Source organism: Dama dama, chromosome 21 (genome assembly GCF_033118175.1).
Source record: "Dama dama isolate Ldn47 chromosome 21, ASM3311817v1, whole genome shotgun sequence".
Classification (NCBI taxonomy): domain Eukaryota; kingdom Metazoa; phylum Chordata; class Mammalia; order Artiodactyla; family Cervidae; genus Dama; species Dama dama.
In genome coordinates, this window is record NC_083701.1 from 23679131 (window position 1) to 23700710 (window position 21580).

The following is a 21580-nucleotide window of genomic DNA, read 5'->3' on the forward strand; positions in this document are numbered from 1 at the left end:
TCTCATGGGCAGAGGAGCCTGGTGGGCTACAGTCCATGCGGTCGCAAAAGAGTAGGACACAAGTGAAGTGACTTAGCACACACACCAGTATCACTGGCCCTTGGTCATACAGGAATGTGCAGGAAAGCTCCCTGACACAGTGACCCTGGGGAGCCTTCAGCAGGTCTGGCAATTGCTCTCGGAATACCCAGGGCTGTAGAAACAAGCATCTTTGTGGGGAGGAGGACGAGCATCTGTGTGAGGATGATGTGGGAGGCTGACCTTTCTGTGCCAGACGGCACAGTTTCAACAAGGCCAAGTCTGAGAACAAGGTGATGGGGAGCCCAGAGCTCTGTGTCCTCAGGACACCCCACCTCCGCAGGCACTCAGGCTTCTTCTCAGCCCTCACTTCCCCTGTCCAGTGCAAGTTCAGCCACAGACACCCGACCAAAATGATGGGCAATTCACAAGAGAGAGAGGATTATCTCACGTCCACACATGGGGGTCACAAAAGGTCGGATGTGATATAGTAACTAAAACAACAACAATAACAACAATCACTTCCACAGCAGTTGCAAGCAAACAACAAAAATGGACTTTTTTTTTTAAATTTAAAAAACTTAACAGAAAAGCAGAGCGCAACATTATTTTCAGAGGCACCGGTTGCAAATAGCAAAGAACTGTGCTTGTGGTCTCCAGGTACATTCTGTCAACAATGACACTTCTTCATTGAAACAGATGTTGTGTAACTGTGGGTATGTCAGCCACAGAAGCGGTCTTCAGTTTTTCTTCCTGGAGCCAATGAAGCCATCCATTACATTAAAGGCCCCCAGGTACTCACCCAAAAGCAGCCCCAGCTTGAGGGGCAAGAAGCTAAAGAGAACACAAGAGGGAACATCTTGGTTATCATTCATGGAACATCTTTACGAGCTCCACTGAAAAGCAGGGCCGTTGACTTGCTGCAGAAGACGTGAGTCACTCATGCCCACCTGAACGTCCCTGTCGTGGGTCACTCAGGGCTCATCCACCACGTGGGATGACACCGGCCCAGGGTCTCTGTGTCTCTCTTTGCTTTATTTACCTTATTCACTCACTTCTGTGTCAGTCTCAAGGCCTGACTACATTCTGTAATGATGGACAGGAAGCGTGCAGCCTTGAGGAGTCTTGATCCTGCCTTGCAACCTCGCTCTGTTGCTCACAGTGCTACTGGGCTGTGATTGAGGAACAATCAGTTCCTCCCACTGTCCAAAGAGGTCATTGACCTTTCTTTCCTGGACAACTGAGAGAAGTCCATGCAATAGCTCCTCAGAGCTTTGGCAAGACCCAACTAAGACTGTCCATCTTCTCCATCCTGCTCGCCCCTCCTGACACTCTGACCCTGTCCATCATGATGTTCATACCGCAGGACGAGAAAGGGCACAGTCAGCCAACTGAAGACTTGTCCTAGGAGTGGGGACAAGAAAAGGGCCCTGGGCTCATGGTCCCTCTGGGGGCAGCCCGAGACATCCAGGGGGTCCCTGCCCTTCCCAGTTTCAGGTCTCTGGTCAAACGTTGTCTTCTCCATGCGGCCATCCTGACACTTACATCAGGATGCACCCTAGAGCCCTTGCCCCACAACAGGAAAAGTCGCTGCAGTGGGGAGCCTGCTCACCACAACGACAGAGTGGTCCCCACTCACTGCAACTGGAGAAACGCCCACACAGCAATGAAGACCCAGCACAGGCAAAAATAAAATAAATAAGTAACAGTTATCCCCCCCTCCCCCAGTTATCTTTTAAATGGCTGCTCTTTGTTGGCTCTGGAGTAAGCTGTTGACTGGACTGGCACGTTGAGAATTAATAGGAGCAGAAACATTACCTTTTTAAAAACACAATGAAGTATATAAACTTGGGCATATACAGATACAGGTTTTCTTGCAGGATAGCATCTACTATCTTCCTGACTGCATATTCTGGCTCCAGAATCGGTAAGAGAGAAGGACAGCTGGTGGTGGGGGAAGGGGGGGGGGGGTTAAAAAAAACAAATAAGAAATTAGAGAAAACAATTCTTAAAAATTACAATAAAACAGTTGTAAGCTTCCCAGGTGGAGCTAGTGGTATTGAACCTGCCTGCCAATGCAGGAAACATGAAACGTGGGTTCCATCCTGGGTCGGGAAGATTCCCCTGGAGGAGGAAATCACAACCCACTCCAGTATTCTTGCCTAGAGAATCCCATGGACAGAGGAGCCTGGCAGGCTACGGTCTATAGCGTCACAAGAGTCGGGCACAGCTGAAGTGACTTAGCAAGCATGCACACACAAGACATTATCATTTATTGCCTTCTTTTCCTTCCAGATTTGATATTTTTCTATACTTGCTCTCTTATTATCAATATGGTGAGTAATAACATAACTAGAATTTGAAGTGGAAAACAGGGATTCTAATTAACACAATGATGTTATAATAGGCACATGTGTGAAACCACATTAATCAAATGGCCTAAATGTTGCAAAGCGCATCTTTGAAAAGTAACTGCCTGTCATCTGACAAGTGCAGACTGGGTATTTAGGCCTCTTCATCAACTTCTCGTCCTTCTGTGGAATCAGGGGTGAGAGCAGGGTAGAGTTGGTGGCAGAAAGGGTGATGGATTCTGAGGAGGACAGAGGCAGGGAGACCCAGGCTACAGGGAGACATGTACAGGAGCACCAAGGAGATGGGGGAGCAGGTCGTGGCCACAGGGTGGCCTTGAAGACGTGGATATAGCCTTGATGTTTGTGTGCTGTGTTCGTGCTTGGCTGTGTCCGACTCTTTTCGACCCCAGGGACTGCAGCCCACCAGGCTGTTCTGTCCAAGAGATTTCCCCGGCGAGAATCCTGGAGTGGGTTGCCATTTCCTTCTTTAAGCCTTAAACTGTCATTATTAAACCCAGTGTCTTAATCACTAACACATCTAAGGAAATAAATTCTAAAACCGTTTATAAAGTAGGCTGAATGCTGGAAAAGTCTTTTCAAACAACATTAGCCAGAACAAAATAAAATCGATGGTCAATCATTTTTCAAAATACAGTTCCTTTGAAATCAAATGACATGCTTACCCAGTAGTACATCCTTCAAACATTCCGGTTTTTATAAAAAATGGACACACGATAGTCGTTTTGATCCCCTTCTGTCCCTTGGCAAATGTTTCTAAAAATATCGATTCAGCAAATCCATTGGCTGCAAATTTACTTGCACAGTAATCTGAAAAGACAAATGATACTATTATATTGTGTAAAGTTTTAAAATGGCATTATAGGAAGATTTCCTTGTAACATGAATACTGGCAGAGACAAACCATTTCAGAGTTCTTGTTTTGCTTGATTTTGGTCTGCTCTGCCTGGAAGATGACTGGGATGAGTGGGTACAGCCCAGGGGGAGGGAACCTGCATTCCAAGTAGCAGCCCCAGAGGTTCTGATTCCAGGGAGTTGCTGCCCACGCCGGGAAAACTTGTTTCTAAGGGAGCCAGGGAGGAGAGACCTGCATCTGAAGAGAGAGATGCTGTGTCTAACAAAAGGATTTAACAGGAGCTGTAAATACACTTGTGGTATGTCAAGGACCTGTGACTTCTCAGATGTACGAGAGAGAGGGGTAATAATAATGCCTGATGGATTCTGAGGAGGACAGAGGCAGGGAGACCCAGGCTACAGGGAGACATGTGCAGACTGCTAATATTGGGGTGACAAGTGGTTCTGGAAACCTATCTGGCAGCTGAGAGGTACTTGCTGAGACCAGTGCTATGAATCTGGAACCAGCTGTCAGTCAGCCAGCTTGCTGGTCTGCTACCTGAGTGTTGCAATTAGGGTTCTGATGGATGAGCCTCCAGGGGACACCCTGGGGGTGGGGGAAGGACAGGACTTCCTAGAGCCAGCTCCCCGGTGGGTCCTCTTCACCGAAGATCTTGTTGTATGTCTTATCCCCTCCCCACTGCTAATGTCAAGTCGGTTGCAAGGGACATGGAAGTGACAACAAATTCCTGCCAGTCTCCAACCAATGGAACAGCAAAAGAAAGTTAATTTTAGGTTTCCCTGGGTGAAGACATCTTCTCCAAGTTCCCAGCCAGGGGAGACCACTTAATGGAAAGTTCATAGAGCAGAAGGGGCCTCTCTTTTTTTGGCCGCGCCGGGTCTCCATTGTAGTGTGCAGGCTTTCTCTGATTGCAGTATGTGAGGGCTTCTCTAGTTGTGGAGCACAGGCTCTAGAGTGTGCATGGGCCTAGTTGCCCTGAAAAGACTCTTGAGAGTTCCTTGGGCAGCAAGGAGATCAAACCAGTCAATACTAAAGGAAATCAACCCTGAATATGCACTGGAAGGACTGATGCTGAAGCTGAAACTCCAATACTTTGGGCACATGATGTGAAGAGCTGACTCACTGGAAAAGACCCTGATGCTGGGAAAGATTGAGGGGGTGACAGAGGATGAGATGGTTGGATGGCATCATCGACTCAATGGCCGTGAGTTTGGGTAAACTCTGGGAATCTGTGGAGGACAAGGAAGCCTGGTGTGCTGTGGTCCAGGGGGTCACAAAGAGTCAGACATGACTGAGCGACTCAACAGCATGTGAGATCTTAGTTCCCTGACTAGGGATGAACCTGCACCCCCTGCATTGGAAAGCAGATTCTCATTCACTGGACCATTAAGGAATTCCCAGAAGGGTCCTCCTTAACCCCCTGATGACAGTGCCAGGTGAGTTTGGGGGAAGGTGACTATGCTGATCACTGGTGTAAGGAATATATAAGTAGGGTCTCTTTCTTTGATAATTGCTTTACAATGTTGTGTTAGTTTCTCCTATACAACAACATGAATCAGCTGTAAGTATGTGTATACTCGCTCTCTCCTGAGCCTCTCTCCCACCTCCTTATCCCACCCAGCTAGGTCTTTTATTAATTCCAGGGGATTGCGTAAGACCTAATGATTCTAAAGTGCACAGTTCAACTTCGTGTAAGTATAGCAGCTGGGCAGTTTTGCTGGCTGATAAAGTTCTCAACAGCTTACCTTACTGAATATATGTCTTCACCTATTACCATTTATTATTAGTGCACCAAGTCAGTGCTAATTATTCAGAGCTATTGCTCAAGCTGCGGTTGTGAAATACCATATTTCTCTTACCTGCCAGTCCATTTATTCCAATTAATCCAGCTGAACTTGAAATGCACACCAAATGTCCATGGTTGTTAGCAATCATAGCAGGTAGAAAGGCTTTATAAGTCTAAGAAGATCAAGGTAAAACGTTTAACATTTTATAGCACATTGTATTTTTTTTCAGATGTTTATGCAATCATCATGATTGAAAAAAGTTGTTCAAGTTCAAAAAAATACCTGAAGGAAATGGGACATTCAAACTTAAATATCTGGCAAGTAACCATCTGAACTTGTTTAAGCTGTGGATCAATATTTTGCTGGTGGTTATTCCAGTATTTCAATTGGAATTTCAATTATTAAAAATAATTTACTCAAACTTACATTTGCTCATATTTGACTTTTAAAAACACAACAAAAACAGCAATTGAAACAGTACAGGAAAATCTTAATTGTGACATCCACAGTCCACAAACCAGTAAGACTACTCAAAGATATGGTTATTTAGATTTATCACCATAAATGATAAATTTATTTTTATAATATAAAAATGATAAATTTATAATACAAAAATGATAAATATAAAAAATGATAAATTTTTTCCTCCCTTGGCTTATATTTGAATTTCAAATTTTTCCTCAACTTTCTTCACAGGACATGTGGCTGTTGGTTTCAGTTTAAAAATATCACTTTGTTTTTAAACTCATCTGGCCTGTCAGGGAGACGTGGTCATGAGCAAGAGCCAGGAGGGGCAGAACGAGGGCGTGTGCATGGCTGGAGAGGCTGATGTGACTGGTCTGTGCAAAGGCTAGGACAATGCAACTTGAGTGTGGGCACCTCTCCTTGCGAGTCAGGACCATGCCTTTTAATGTTCAAGGCATGTAGTTATCAGGCTGCTGGTGGGCACGCTGTCCCTGGAAGAAAAGCTATGACAAATCTAGACAGCGAAAGGGAGAGACATTACTTTGCTAACAAAGGTCCGCATGGCCAAAGCTATGGATTTTCCAGTAGGCATGTGTGGACATAAGAGCTGGATCACAAAGAAGGCTGAGGGCTGAAGAATTGATGCTTTTGAACTCTGGTGCTGGAGAAGACTCTTGAGAGTCCTAAAGGATATCTGTGCTGTCCTTGATTCATCCAATCAATCCTAAAGGACATCAACCTTGAATATGAATTGGAAGGACTGATGCTGAAGCTGAAGTTTCAATACTTTGGGGGAGCCTGGCAAAGAGTCAGCCAGAGCGACTAACACTTTCACTACTGTAAGAGAACAAGAGGAAGTCTAAGTCGCTTCAGTCTTGCCCAACTCTTTGCGGCCCCATGGACTGTAGCCCGCCAGGCTCCTCTGTCCTTGGGATTCTCCAGGCAAGAATACTGGAGTGGGTTGCTACTTCCTTCTCCAGGGATCTTCCTGACCCAGGGATCTAACCCACATCTCTTATGTCTCCTGCACTGGCAGGTGAGTTCTTCACCACTAGCGCCACCTGGGAATGACGTTTATAATGAGAAGAAAAAATACTTACCCATATATGTGCTTTGAAATTCACGTCAAGAGACTTTTCTATAAGCTCATCCGGGCAGTCCATGAACTTTCTGCCTGTTACGATTCCGGCATTGTTGATCAGGATGGAAACATCACCAACTTCTTTCTTCACCTGAATTGAATACAGAAATCAGCACCACCAGGGCAGCACAGGCAGACCCTGGAGATACCTGGGTTCAGTTCCAGACCACTCCGCAGTAAAGCTGACACCACAACATAATGAGTCATACAAATGTTTTGGTTACTGGTGCATAGAAAAGTTATGTTTACACTATACTGTCATCTATTAAGTGTGCAATAGCTTTAGGTTTAAAAAACAAGTTGCCTTAATGAGAAATGCTAAAAATGCTAACCATCATTTAAGCCTTGACTGATCTGCAGTAACAAAGATCACTGATGACAGACCACCCAGAGCAAATATAATAATGAAAGTGTGAAGTACTGTGAGAAACAATGTGATGCTGAGACACGAAGTGAGCAAATGCTGTCGAAAGAAGGGTGCCATTAAGAGTTGCTTAAGGCAGGATTGCCACAAATGTTCAATTTGCAAAAGAAATCTTCAGATGGTAGAAAAAAATGCAATATCTGTGAAGTGCCATAAAATGAGGTGCATCCATAATTCTTTTATGTGAACTGGATTTATTTTCCTGTGGTTTTAGATGCTTCTGTCCTTGTTAACTCAGACTGAGTTGCTGCTGCAAGGCACTCTAAAAGCAAAGCGTGTCTATTTCCTTGGCAGAGTTCATGGCACATCAGAGATCTAAGTCTAATGCCTTTCTACACATCTTCCCCTCTTCTTATGATGTAATGCTCCTTTCCTACAGGGAGAGTTATTCTCATACTCAGTAGTGACATGGTTAGTGACTGTCCTATGCTAAAATGAAGTATGAGCAGCACGGCCTTTAAATGGATGTGGTGATAGATCAGGCATGATGCCATGCCATGTAAATCAAGCCCTGCCACTTGTAGCAACGGGGCTGGGGCAGGGAGGGAACGGAGGGAGTATGATCGTCATATGGATGTTTCAGACACACAGGAGCTCAGAACCCGTCCATCCTGTTTTCATCTCTTGGCTGGTTCTCTTCTCCGCAACACCAACGTTTAGGTGTGAGGTCTGTGAAGGGAGGATCAGAGGGGCCGCCATCTGTTGCTGTCGCACCGGCACTGGTCAGACTAGATACTTAATAACTTTCCTTTAAGAAATAAAAATCCTGGGAGTGCCACTGGAGCCTTCCCTTTAGAGCAAACAGTCAGCAAGTGACCCAGGCTCTTTGTCAGATTTTTTTTTCTAGCACAGGGTTTTCCAGGCTTGATGGCAGGCAGTGGGGCCGTCCCTTGGTGTGCCTTTGTGTTTTGAATTTCATTCCTGTAATTTATATCACATAGCAGGGGCCCTGTTCCCCCCGAATTAGAGGGAACCCCTGGCTGCAGCACCACTTACATCTGGCTCTGGCTCTGTGTGTTGTGTGCACACTCGTGTGGGTGTGCAGATGTGGGTGTGAACCTGTCTGTGTGGGTGATGCAGCTCTGGAGAGGGAGGCTGGATTACTGACGAGCCGACACTGCCACTCTCCTTATGCACTCTCCCAGAACGCATGAGCCCCAGCAAGGAACGTGACGTGCTCGGTATCCACTAGCCGATGAGATCCCTAGCCTGGGGGAAACTGAGGATTGCAATGCAGGCCAAGGAAACCGCATGTTTCATGTTGAAATTTTCAGATAGAAGTGCTGGAAACAATCTAACTTGAAGTCTGATATGGAGAGTGGCTAAAATATTTAGTCAAATCAAAGCTGAACAGCAGTCAAGGCATTCTTCCCGGGGCAAAATCACATGCTGAACGGGGCTGTGTGATTCTGAACAATAAATGACTCAACCAGGATGCCAGGTGGCAAGGATGAACTTTCTGAACTTAGTCCCAAGCTATGATCTAGGGACACAAGATTTCAAAGTTACTGGGGTCTGTGGAAATAAAACACTGTCATATCAGCTCTAAAAGTTTGCACCTTGATTATTCCTCTATGGGATAAAAATTTCCTGCTTACCTTTCCTCTGTCAAGAACAAGAGGTAGAAATGGCTGGTTTATAGTATGAATGTCTTAAGGTCTTGTGTCTTTAAATGTGAACCAGTCACTGCTTTAAGACTGGCTCATAGCCAGCTTGTAGCTGGGGAAGCCAACCTGGCAGGAGATTGTGTTACAAGTGCAAAGAGCTTAGTTTGCAAAAGTAGCTGCAGCAGACCCTCCTGCACTTTGAAAGGTGGTCCCCACACAAGCCCATGCCAGCTTGTCTGGTCTGGATCCCCAGACTTGCCAGGCAGCCTGAGATTGGTGATGGTGGTGGTCACGGATGTATAAGATGTAAATACAAAAGTCACAACTTAAAAGAAACTCACTGGCCAGAGACCTGCACACCCCTCCACTGGGGAGTCAGATGAGAAGCTGCAAGCAGAGCCCGGTTAGAGCCTACACGCTGGGCAGGAAACTTCCAGCAGGCACATCTACTTTCTTCCTTCTCCCGAAACCAGGGAACTCTGAGAGCCACAAAAAAGTAGTCCAGGAGAGTGCTGTGTGCAGTGCTCATGCAACGAGCAGGCAGAGAAATCCTTCTGAGGGAAGAGGAAGTGGCCACCACATGGGCATGTGCCTCCTCGGGCTCTGCGAATCCACTGGAGCCCCGGGCTCCTTAAAGTGTTCTTTATACATACTTCTCTACCGTCACCAAGGAGGCAGCTGCAGTTAAGAGTCTTTAGGATGAATAAAATATTTGCTTTTCATATGACCACGTGAGGGAAATGCAGGTTGAATGGAAATGACTGTTGGGCGTGGGGGAAACAGGTGGACTTGCAATCAGACTAGATACAGGTTCACCTCCTTGCATGGTCATCCCCTAGCTCTGTGACTCCCAGCAGGTTATGTATAGCCCTGTTTACCAGTTTTTGTTATGCCTCCATGAAAGGTGCTATGGCCTTTCTCTTACACGGTAACGGGGGGACCGGGCAACCAGCACATGAGCTGGCTAGAGGGCGTTCTTCAGAGTCAAGAGACTCGTGTCCCACCTGCAGCTCTGCTACTTATTACCTGCACTTGTCAGGTAAGTCACCTGAGAAACTCACCTGCACTGTCTCCATTTTCTTATTTGTGAAGTGGAGATAATAAGAGGCCTGACTTTATAGGAGTATAATTCAGAGGGTGCCAAGCATGGTGTGTGGCACATAGCAAGACTCAAAAATGCTAACTCCCACGCCCTGATATTTTTTAAAGAGAGGCAAATTAGCAGAGGAAGGCAAATAGAGAAACTGATGGATGTCAGAGACTACATCAAGTCCTTACTGCCCATAGGAAGAGCAAGCACACAGGTTTACCTGATTGGCCACTCTATACACCTCCTCCTTCCGGCTGCAGTCACAGGTATAGGCACAGACCCTCCTGGCTCCAGCTTCCCCAGCCATCTTGCAGGTCTCCTCATTACTCTTCTGATTGATATCCCAGAGCACAAGCACCGACCCAAGCTGGGCAAATTTGAGGGCTAGGAGCCTTCCGAGTCCACTTCCAGCACCTGTTATAAGTACGATTTCACCAGCAACATTCTTCCGTGGCTTTGGGATTATAGTAAAAACTACAGTCTCCAGAAGAGCCAACAATGATCTTCCTAAGAAAGTGAGCAATTTCTTGGCTGACTTCAGCTTGAGTGCCATGTTCTGGCTGACACCTATAAAGCAAGAGGGACTCCGTAAGGACCTTATTCCATGGGGCCCATACTTCCTTGCAGAAGTGAAAGAAACTAAGAATCGTGATGTAAACATCCCTGTGTAGCAGACTCCGGACTGAGAAAGGGGGGACAGGGTCCACAGGGACCATCTCGACCAACTTGCATCACAGTGCCGAGCTCATCACATCCCCGCATGCCTGTTATGTGTTCTAGGTGACAGAAATGCTCGTTACCCAGAAACTGTAACCACGGCTACATTTAACCCAAAGCAGAATTCACTCTCTCATAGCTAGCTTTTCTCCATAATAAATCCTGTAGGTTGATTTCACCTTCAAGGTCTTGACCCTATTGTGTTGATGACACAACTGCTCCCTCCTGGTTTTATTTTTTGCCTCCTTTGAGGCTTCCGTTTTCTCATTGCACTGTTGTTCTTTAAAATCTGAGATTCAAGAGGAAAATGTGAAATCCTGCTTGGATTAATGTACCTGAAGAGGAGTAATTAGACACACTAAACCTTGGCCCCTAGAACTTGCTGTCAGCACAGGATACATGTTTCCCAGGCTCTGAGGCTCCCACGCCACATCCCTTACTACTTGGCCCTGCAATTGTACGACATCTGGGGAGAGGGTGAGATAGCTAGGCCCTGCGCCTGTCTGGCTGTGGAGCCTGCGGCAGGCCATGCAGCCCCTCTGGGCCTCGGTCTCCTCCCTTCCTGGTGCTGTGGTCTAGGGTGGTTTTGCAAGTAGGATGAGAATGTTTGTGCATGCGTGACCACAATGCTGGCTCGAAGCTAGTGTTTTATGATGTTAGCTTGTTTCTCAGACTCACAGCACTGCCCACAGGAAGGTACCCGATAGGTTTGCCGAATGAATAAAAGGCAAACTTATACAGGGCTCAGTGGCTCCATCCTATCAGTCACTCACACTTTAGTGAGAAGGAGCTTATAAGATGCTTTCCAAACAACCACCTGAGAAAGAAGGGAATGTCTTATTTCCTCCAGATGAGGAGAGAAGGGGCATACTATGCTGTGGGTGGGGGTTTCCCTGAATGGGGTGGCCAGCTGAGGGTTGGACGTGAGGACAGATGATGGACTTCATTAGTGAAGTGAAGCAGTTCCACACTGACTTTGACGCTTGACTGAGGACACACTAGTTCTCATAGATTCATTAAAGGATGGCTTGAAGTGTGGTCAGACCCTTAGGAAGTGGCAAACTAAACTGTTGCTTCTTGGCTCTTTGTATAGTTGGGGCCTGGCAGGTCATAGTCCAAGAGGTTGCAAAGAGTCAGACACGACTGAATGAGCATGCACACATGCGTAGATGGGACCAAGAACCAGAAAGAATATGTGTGTGGCTTAGCCAGGATCCCTGTCTAGTTTGTTCAGGCCAGGTGAGCTCATTGTCACATTTCCTAGGCATGGATTCTATGCAGGTACAATGCTGGGCCCTGGGGCTGAGTGGGTGGGCAGCCTCCCATAATCTCTGCCCTGGGGAGATAAGAGTCTAATGAAGGAATGAATACATCAGTGCTCATTGCAGTGTTATAAAGGAACATGTGTGTGGGGGGCACTCTAGAGAGTAGCCAGGAGACCTGATTTAGATGGGAGTCGATGGAGGAGGCAACAGGGTAGATCTGTGGAAAGTGACCTTTGATTGAACATACAAATGACAAACCGGGCCAGGGAGGGCTTGGGAGCGGCTTGCCCAACACAGGGAAGGAACAGTGTGAGCCTTGAGGTAGGTTTGCTCTGCGTGTCCAAGGAATAGGCATGCTGGTGGGGGTGGGGGTGGGGGAAACGGGATGTTCTGGTCCAACAAGGAGTGCTCCCTGCTGTGGAGCACTTGGCTTTACCACACTTTGGATGAAATGGCTCTCAGACTCTCTGTCATCTTTGCTTCTGGATGACTGATAAAATCTCCCAGGCCCACAGGACTTGGAGAGAAGGTAGCTTAATGGGTGAACAGTGGTCTTCAGTGTCTCATTTTAAACACACTGTAAGGGGATGGATTCCTTCAGATCTGAAGGAAGAGGGTCAGACTTCCCACAGGGATGCCACACCTTGGGCACCCTCCCCAGGTGGCAGCCTCAGCATTGTCCACACTCCTTCTGTGAGAAAACCCACACCTGCCGGTTTTGCACAACTCCTTTTAGGGACACCATGATGTATGTCCTCGCCAGGGGGACAATGGTCCACCTCTCTCCTCAGTGTCTCCAGCACCATGAAGATAGCTGGAAGCCTCACCACTCTCCTGGTTGACGTGAAAGTTATTCGTTTCAGGGGTTCTAGACTTCAGTTTTCCCTCGTCTCCGAGCCGGCGTGACACAAGCTCTAGGACAAGCCACTTCTTAACCCGACCCAGCAGATGCTTCCCAGGTTCTCTAGAGCTGGGCTTCCTGAGGTCCCCCTCATTTGGGGGTTTAGGGTGTCTGCAGGGTACCGGCACAGGTAGTGAGGTCTATAGATTGTGGGTTGGAAACCTGGATCTGCCACCGACCTCTCTGCACCCTTGGTAAGAACTGTTGCATCTCTTGTGTTTCAGTTTCCTTCTCTGAACAGGGGGATTCTATTAGTACAAGCCAACATGTATGAAATATGGAAGGTATGGAAGCTACATGAGGTTAATGCATGCTGCACGCTAAATTGCTCCAATCGTGTCTCACTCTGTGTGACTCCATGGGCTGCAGCCTGCCAGGCTCCTCTTGTCCATGGGATTCTCCAGGCAAGAATACTGGAGTGGGTTGCCATGCCCTCCTCCAGGGGATCTTCCTGACCCAGGGATCGAATCCTCAATTCTTATGTTTCTTGCATTGGCAGGCAGGTTCTTTACCACTAGCACCACTGGTATTAAGGAGTGTAATATGATTTCTACTGCTCCTTATGAAGGACTTCCCAGAAAATAATCTGTTACAACGAAGGAGACGCAGGTTCGATCCCTGGGTTGGGAAGATCCTCTGGAGAAGGAAATGACAAGCCACTCCAGTATTCTTTTTTCCCCCTCAAACTTCATTGTTGTCTGATTTTAAGAAATTGCCACAGCCACCCCAAACTTCAGCAGCTATCACACTGATCAGTCAGCAGCCATCAACATCAATGCAATATTCTTTACCAGCAAAAGGACTATAGCTTGCTGAAGCCTAGGATGATGGTTAACATTTTTTAGCAATAAAGTATTCTTTTTTTTTATTTACACTCCAGTATTCTTGCCTGGGAAATCCCACGGACAGAGGAGCTTGGTGTGCTTCAGTCCGTAGGGTGGCACACAACTGGAGTCGGATACAACTTGGCGACTAAACAACAACAAACCCTTTGTGAAACTTCTGAGCAGATCGGAGGGCAAAAAAAGGTCCCCATTGTGCCAAGGAGCACAGCCCTCTCCAAGAGGCAGAGGGTGAGGGTGAGGGCGGAAGGAGAGGAGTTGGGCTAGATCTGAGTGCTGCCAGGTTTAGCTCCCATCCACACTCACCTACTATATGCCAGAAGAGTGCCAGGCACATAGTGACAGCAAAATAAATACCAGCTAGGACTGTGATTGGTGCTCCAGCTAGCCTATGAATTACAGATACTCAGGCTATGCCAGAAAAAGAAGCCAATAGTAACTTTACTGAGGAACACAGGTAAACGTCTGGCTCTCTCTTAGTGTAAAGACTGCTCCTTAGGAAGTCAGGGAACATATGTGTTAAATTTCAACAGGCTGGAGACTTCTTTGGCGTCTTCATCCCATGGCTTACCCACTTAGTTCTAAAGCTGAGCTAACTTGCTGCAGCATAAACAGATGAGGCCTGCCTCCCAGGCCAGGGCTGTGCTGCCCTGCTAAGGGGGCACGGGGTGAATTGTGTGTGTGTGTGGTGGGTGTGAGTCTGGAGAGGGACAGCGACAAGCCAAGGCCAAGGTGGGTGCACGTAACAGGGGAGAGTGGGGCACCTGGGCACAGTGCCCGGAAGGAGAGGAGAACACCCAGGAGGAATCCCGCCCTGCTCTGGCAAGGGGCGGGAGGCTGGCAACTCGGTTCTTGGGGACCGGGGAGCGTGGATCGCCGACGCAGTGGGCGCCTCGGGAACCCTGCACTCAGCGCCGAGTCTCCCCAAACGCGCACGCTCAGCGCCCCCACCCCCATTAACCTTAACGCCGCGGGCTGGTCTCGCACGACCCCGGCCTCCCGGAGCCTTTGGTTACTCACCAGGGACAGTTGCCGCAGAGAAGCCCGCCTGGTCCGCCGCGGGAACCGCACCTCTGGCTTCAGCCCCGTGAAGTTCCGGGTTTATCCCGAGCGAGCGTAGCCCGGAGACCAAGACCTAGGGCGGGACGGCCGCGCCCGCGCGGGGGTGGGGCGCCCGCGGGGCTCTGCGCGCCCCAGGGGCGTGTCCGTTGCTAATTTTTTCTTCCCAAGCTGCCAGATTTGGAAACTTGCAATTCTGTCTCGTGGACCCGACGTGTACCTAGATTCCGGGCAAGTGCATCCCCCGGGGTCGTTTAACATTTGCGATGCCCATGGCTGCAGCTTGGATTATCAAGTCAGAATGGCTGGGTTGACAGGGGGCCCTGGCACCAACAATTGAAAAGTTCCCCAAGCGTTTCATAAACGCAGATCGAGGTTGGGACCCTTGGAGAGGAGAACACGGGGGAGGCAGATGCGGGGGCCGTGAGGGGAGGGAGCCAGGTACTGTCCGTGTGGCCTGCAGTGCGGATCAGAGGCGAGAACCGGGCTGTGTTTGGCTGCTCGGATTCTGACCTGGGCCTTGGTATGTGGGCATGGCACACCGAGGGAAGCAGGTGGGTGCGGAGCTGGCAGGGGGCCTGGAGAAGTCGGAGAAGTTAACAAACACTGACCCGTGTTTATTGAACATCCTCTCTGAGTACAAATATCCAGAGACATAGCAATGCTATATCTGTCGGGAAGAAATAAGAGATAATAATCAGCGGATAGCCTTAGGTCATCATTTACTAGGTCACCAGTGAAATTAGTGGGGTGGAATTTCATGGGTGGCATGAGCAGGAATATCAGATTATAGGGTGCTAAAGGAAGGACTGGGAGTCAGGACAAGATTGCGTTTGGAGTTTACTGAGGGCTAAGTGGGACACCCAGGAGCGCCCAAGGTGCACAGGAGAGCTGCTTAGCCAACACGTATCTGGGACGAACCTGGCTGTGTGATTAACTCAAGTCCGTGTGCTGGATGCATGGTGAGGCCAGACGCACTGGCACGTTGGAGTCTGGAGCAGAGAAGTGTTTACTGCAGGGCCCTGCAGGGAGATAAGGAGGCTCATGCCTTGAAAAGCTTCCAGCAGCTGGAAGGGTTTTGGCAAAAAAAAAAAAAATTATATATATATAATTATATTTATTTATGTTTAATTGGTTGATGATTGCTTTACAATATTGGCTTGATTTCTGTCGTGCATCTTTTGGGGGAGTTTGTAATCTCTTTGGTTCTGTCTCATTGCAACAAAAATTTGAAGCGACGGATGGACTGGTGTTACTGACCTAGGAGGGACCAGTGTTACTGTTGTAGCCACGTGTTCTGGGAAACAAATTCATTCAGAAGGACAATGCAGATAGGACAATAAACTGTGAAGTACAGTTTATTACACCAGCATGCTGAAGGCAGAACCTCCTCTTAGTCAAGGACCCCAACCAGTTTTTGTGAAAACCTTATATACCCTAAGTGTACATGCCCAAACCCACCTCCCCAGATTTCCTGAAAATAGTCTGAACAATTGAAAAGAAAGATACAATCAAAGTTAACCCAAGATTCATATGCCTTAAGCCTAGGTAGTTAACAGTGGACAATTATCAATAGGCCTGTGGTCAACGCCAATAAGCGTAATAGAATGTATGATTCTATTCTGTTACACAGATTAGGGTATTCTTTTAGACAATGCAGAGTCTAGGTATGAGCCCTGGGGCTCTTCCTTCTGGGGGCCTGGTTTCCCAGCTGGTATGTCATTTCCATAGATACTGGGCATATAGCTCAAAGTCCACAGTCAGGCCCAAGATGGAGTCCTGCTTTCAAGAGGGAGCCTGTTCTGTCTGTTTCCTCCTTTGTTATAGCTCAGTTTTATTTAGAAAGCAAAGAACTACATCCTTGAGTCATGAGGGTGGGCTAACCCTAAACATGTGAAGAGAAGCCAGACCAGTTTTGGCTCCTCTTTTTATATGTTTTTTTCTCCTCCCCCTGAGCCTAGCCAGGAGGGCTGTTTGTTTTACCTGAGGTTCTCACTCCTGTCTCGGACCTTCCTTTGTTCTGTTTTCCTAGGCTTTCCCCTTTGTCTTTTAGCCACCGCCCTTCTGGACTGCGTTTTCCTATTCTAACTACCTAACACATCAGCATGAATTAACCATAGGTGTACATATGTCCCCTCCCTCTTGAGGCTCCCTCCCATCTCCCGGCCTTTCCCACCCCTCTAGGTTACTGCAGAGCCCCAATCTGAGTTTCCATTGGCTGTCTATAAGGGCTGGTGGGGAGAGGGGTCCCAGGATGATCAGCTTGAGCACAATTCTCTGATGGTGGGCAGATGGTGAGGTCACAGGGTGGTGTCACAGAGGTTAGCAAGATCAGTCCTTAGGTTCCAGGAGGCCTGGGGCTGTGTGCTCCTGGTGGTCAGGTACTTAACATTTTCTATTTGGTGGGGGTTTTCACAAATGCAAAACAGCTCAGAAAATTTGCATCCAATACTGCTGTCTGGGTCCTTCAGAGGGGAGCTACCAGAGGATATGGGGGAAGGCCTGTTCCAGGAAGGCTTCATAGGGTCCTGCTGGGTTACAATGGGAGGAATTGCACATTTGTTCTTTCTTTGGCTGTGAGAAGAGTGAGGCAGGTGGTTTAAGCCTGGAGGAGTAGGTGTAGGGGAGAACCTTGAATGTCTTTTCAGCTCGTAGGGGGGAATGGTGTGTTCCGGAGGTGGTGAGCTGTTCTGTGTGAGGGTGAATAGGACAGGTGTGTGTGTTGGTTTCATGTTGGCAAGCATCACTCAAGGACATGTTGCTGTGGGGGCCTCTGTGTGGCTGGGGGAACCACAGAGCTTTTGGGGGGGGGGCAGTGAAACACAGTTAGGAAGTGCACATATGCAGGTGATAGAGACAGGCAGGAGGTGGCCCAAGTGCATGGAAGAGGGGGCCCCCTTAGCCTGGAGAGGAGAGGGAGCTGGCCAGAAGAGCCTTCCTGACTCAGAGACAGGATGGGTCAAATGAGGGGCTGACTCAGTGGGGAGTAAGAAGGGGCCGTTACCAAGTCCAAGCTTGCTCTGCTTGCTGCATGGAAAGTCAGTGATTCTGAGACGAGGCTTTGGGACTAGGAAGAGACTTTATACGGGAGCCAGTTGACTGAGAAGATGGCAGGCTAGTGCCTCAAAATAACCATCTTGTTGGGGCTTGGTTGCCAGGATTTTTATGGATCAGAGATGGAGGGGTGAGGAAACAAAGTAAAAAAGACTATTCAATCCTTGCCAATATCCCCTAGAATGGCAAGCTTCAGGCAGGGGAATGTGTTAGTTTCACTTCCTACCAGCCCTTCACAGGTGAGTGGCTTAGGTTATCCCCTGAGGCAGGCCCTTATGTATGCTTACAGTGACAACAGTGGCAAAATGAGGGTAAAGGTCATAGAAACAGATTCAACATAAAATCAAAATTAACCCTTCCAGCTTACAGACCAGGGCACAGAAAAGTTGGATGATGGACTCCAGGTCACATAGCCAGCCTGCAAGAGTTCAGATGGGGGTGAAAGCATTGGATGGCATTTCAGGGGACTCGAGCCCTTGGTCCTCTATGTCTCAGCACAGAAAGAATTTGGCAAGAGGCAAAGTGATAGATAAGAAGCAATTTATTAGAATAGGATGCTTGAGAGGCCTACAAGTAGGTGGGAGAAAAGGTGTCAAGCTGAGAACTTACTGCACGACAGTTCTATAATCAAAGGAAAAGGGAGGGGGGAATAATTTCTTTGACTTTCTTCAATAGATGTCATGCTTCCATCATTAGCTTCTCCTCCCGGTTGGGCAGGGAAGATTTCTTGTACCTACACGGTCAGGCTAGGTACGCAAATGATTGTTTTTTAATGTGTTCAGGAAGCGTGTCCTAAGTTACTGAGCTCACTGGGCAGGATGTGGGGCTCATGTCACCATCGTTTTATTGTTTGGAGGTACATCCTGTGCTTCTATGTCATGGTTTTGTTGCTAAGTAAAGGCAAAATGATAGGATACTGAAAGAGGAACTCCCCAGGTTGGTAGGTGCCAAATATGCTACTAGAGATCAGTGGAGAAATAACTCCAGAAAGAATGAAGGGATGGAGCCAAAGCAAAAACAATACCCAGTTGTGGATGTGACTGGTGATAGAAGCAAGGTCCGATGCTGTAAAGAGCAATATTGCATAGGAACCTGGAATGTTAGGTCCATGAATCAAGGCAAATTAAAAGTGGTCAAACAGGAGATGGCAAGAGTGAATGTCGACATTCTAGGAATCAGCGAACTAAAATGGACTGGAATGGGTGAATTTAACTCAGATGATCATTATGTACACTACTGTGGGCAAGAATCCCTTAGAAGAAATGGTGTAGCCATCATGGTCAACAAAAGAGTCCGAAATGCAGTACTTGGATGCAATCTCAAAAATGACAGAATGATCTCTGTTCATTTCCAAGGCAAACCATTCAATATCATGGTAATCCAAGCCTATGCCCCAACCAGTAATGCTGAAGAAGCTGAAGTTGAACGGTTCTATGAAGACCTACAAGACCTTTTAGAACTAACACCCAAAAAAGATGTCCTTTTCATTATAGGGGACTGGAATGCAAAAGTAGGAAGTCAAGCAACATCTGGAGTAACAGACAAATTTGGCCTAGGGGTATGGAATGAAGCAGGGCAAAGGCTAATAGAGCTCTGCCAAGAGAACGCACTGGTCATAGCAAATACTCTCTTCCAACAACACAAGAGAAGACTCTACACAGGGACATTACCAGATGGTCAATACCAAAATCAGATTGATTATATTCTTTGCAGCCAAAGATGGAGAAGCTCTATACAGTCAGCAAAAACAAGACCAGGAGCTGACTGTGGCTCAGATCATGAACTCCTTATTGCCAAATTCAGACTTAAACTGAAGAAAGTAGGGGAAACCACTAGACCATTCAGGTATGACCTAAATCAAATCCCTTCTGACTATACAGTGGAAGTGAGAAATAGATTTAAGGGACTAGATCTGATAGACAGAGTGCCTGATGAACTATGGATGGAGGTTCGTGACATTGTACAGGAGACAGGGATCAAGACCATCCCCATGGAAAAGAAATGCAAAAAGGCAAAATGGTTCTCTGAGGAGGCCTTACGAAGAGCTGTGAAAAGAAGAGAAGCAAAAAGCAAAGGAGAAAAGGAAAGACATTCCCATTTGAATGCAGAGTTCCAAAGAATAGCCAGGAGAGATAAGAAAGCCTTCCTCAGAAATCAATGCAAAGAAATAGAGGAAAACAACAGAATGGGAAAGACTAGAGATCTCTTCAAGAAAATTAGAGATAGCAAGGGAAAATTTCAAGTAAAGATGGGTTCGATAAAGGACAGAAATGGTATGGACCTAACAGAAGCAGAGGATATTAGGAAGAGGTGGCAAGAATACACAGAAGAACTGTACAAAAAAGATCTTCATGACCCAGATAATCACAATGGTGTGATCACTCACCTAGAGCCAGACATCCTGGAATGTGAAGTCAAGTGGGCCTTAGAAAGCATCACTACCAACAAAGCTAGTGGATGTGATGGAATTCCAGTTGAGCTATTTCAAATCCTGAAAGATGATGCTGTGAAAGTGCTGCACTCAATATACCAGCAAATTTGGGAAACTCAACAGTGGCCACAGGACTGGAAAAGGTCAGTTTTCATTCCAATCCCTAAGAAAGGCAATCCCAAAGAATGCTCAAACTACCCGCACAATTGCACTCATCTCACATGCTAGTAAAGTAATGCTCAAAATTCTCCAAGCCAGGCTTCAGTAATACATGAACCGTGAACTTCCAGATGGTCAAGCTGGTTTTAGAAAAGGCAGAGGAACCAGAGATCAAATTGCCAACATCCACTGGATCATCGAAAAAGCAAGAGAGTTCCAGAAAAACATCTATTTCTGCTTTATTGACTATGCCAAAGCCTTCGACTGTGTGGATCACAATAAACTGTGGAAAATTCTGAAAGAGATGGGAATACCAGAACATCTGACCTGTCTCTTGAGAAACCTGTATGCAGGTCAGTAAGCAACAGTTAGAACTGGGCATGGAACAACAGACCGGTTCCAAATAGGAAAAGGAGTACATCAAGGCTGTATATTGTCACCCTGCTTATTTAACTTATATGCAGAGTACATCTTGAGAAACGCTGGGCTGGAAGAAGCACAAGCTGGACTCAAGATTGCCTGGAGAAACATCAATAACCTCAGATATGCAGATGACACCACCCTTATGGCAGAGAGTGAAGAGGAACTAAAAAGCCTCTTGATGAAAGTGAAAGAGGAGAGTGAAAAAGTTGGCATAAAGCTTAACATTCAGAAAACTAAGATCATGGCATCTGGTCCCATCACCTCATGGGAAATAGATAGGGAAACAGTGGAAACAGTGTCAGACTTTATTTTTTTGGGCTCCAAAATCACTGCAGATGGTGATTGCAGCCATGAAATTAAAAGATGCTTACTCCTTAGAAGGAAAGTTATGACCAACCTAGATAGCATATTAAAAAGCAGAGATATTACTTTGCCAACAAAGGTCCATCTGGTCAAGGCTATGGTTTTTCCAGTGGTCATGTATTGATGTGAGAGTTGAACTGTGAAGAAAGCTGAGCACCGAAAAATTGATGTTTTTGAACTGTGGTGTTGGAGAAGACTCTTGAGAGTCCCTTGGACTGCAAGGAGATCCAACCAGTCCATCCTAAAGGAGATCAGTCCTGGGTGTTCATTGGAAGGATTGATGCTGAAGCTGAAACTCCAGTACTCTGGCCACCTCATGTGAAGTGTTGACTCACTGGAAAAGACCCTGATGCTGGGAGGGATTGGGGGCAGGAGGAGAAGGGGATGACAGAGGATGAAATGGCTGGATGGCATCACCGACTCGATGGGCATGAGTTTGAGTAAACTCCGGGAGCTGGTGATGGACAGCGAGGCCTGGCATGCTGTGATTCATGGGGTTGCAAAGAGTTGGACACAACTGAGCGACTGAACTGACTGAGTGACTGAGTTAAACAAATCTGCTTTTTTTGAGTAGTCGTTAACTTACAGGTGTCTCCCATATTTTTTCTG

The 21580-nt window shown here is 47.1% G+C and overlaps 1 protein-coding gene across 1 annotated transcript; it reads right to left on the reverse strand.

Moving 5' to 3' along the window:
- Positions 1-551: 551 nt before the first annotated feature.
- Positions 552-14632, reverse strand: LOC133042292 (epidermal retinol dehydrogenase 2-like). Its single transcript, XM_061122814.1, has 7 exons — positions 14503-14632; positions 9978-10324; positions 6596-6727; positions 5103-5202; positions 3053-3197; positions 1837-1962; positions 552-852 (listed from the first exon to the last, which is right to left on the reverse strand). Exons 2-7 carry the CDS (start codon positions 10308-10310, stop codon positions 759-761), a joined length of 930 nt encoding a protein of 309 aa, XP_060978797.1. The 5' UTR covers positions 10311-10324; positions 14503-14632; the 3' UTR covers positions 552-758.
- Between the last annotated feature and the right edge of the window lie 6948 nt (positions 14633-21580).

Bases quoted from the DNA above. Each gene is read 5' to 3' on its own strand.
- LOC133042292 (XM_061122814.1), bottom strand. From the start codon at position 10,310: ATGGCACTCAAGCTGAAGTCAGCCAAGAAATTGCTCACTTTCTTAGGA. The intron at 6,728-9,977 runs GTAAACCTGTGT...TATTCAATTCAG, and splicing joins TGTATAGAGTGGCCAATCAG to GTGAAGAAAGAAGTTGGTGA. The intron at 1,963-3,052 runs GTAAGCATGTCA...CCCCACCACCAG, and splicing joins TTTGAAGGATGTACTACTGG to CTGTCCTTCTCTCTTACCGA.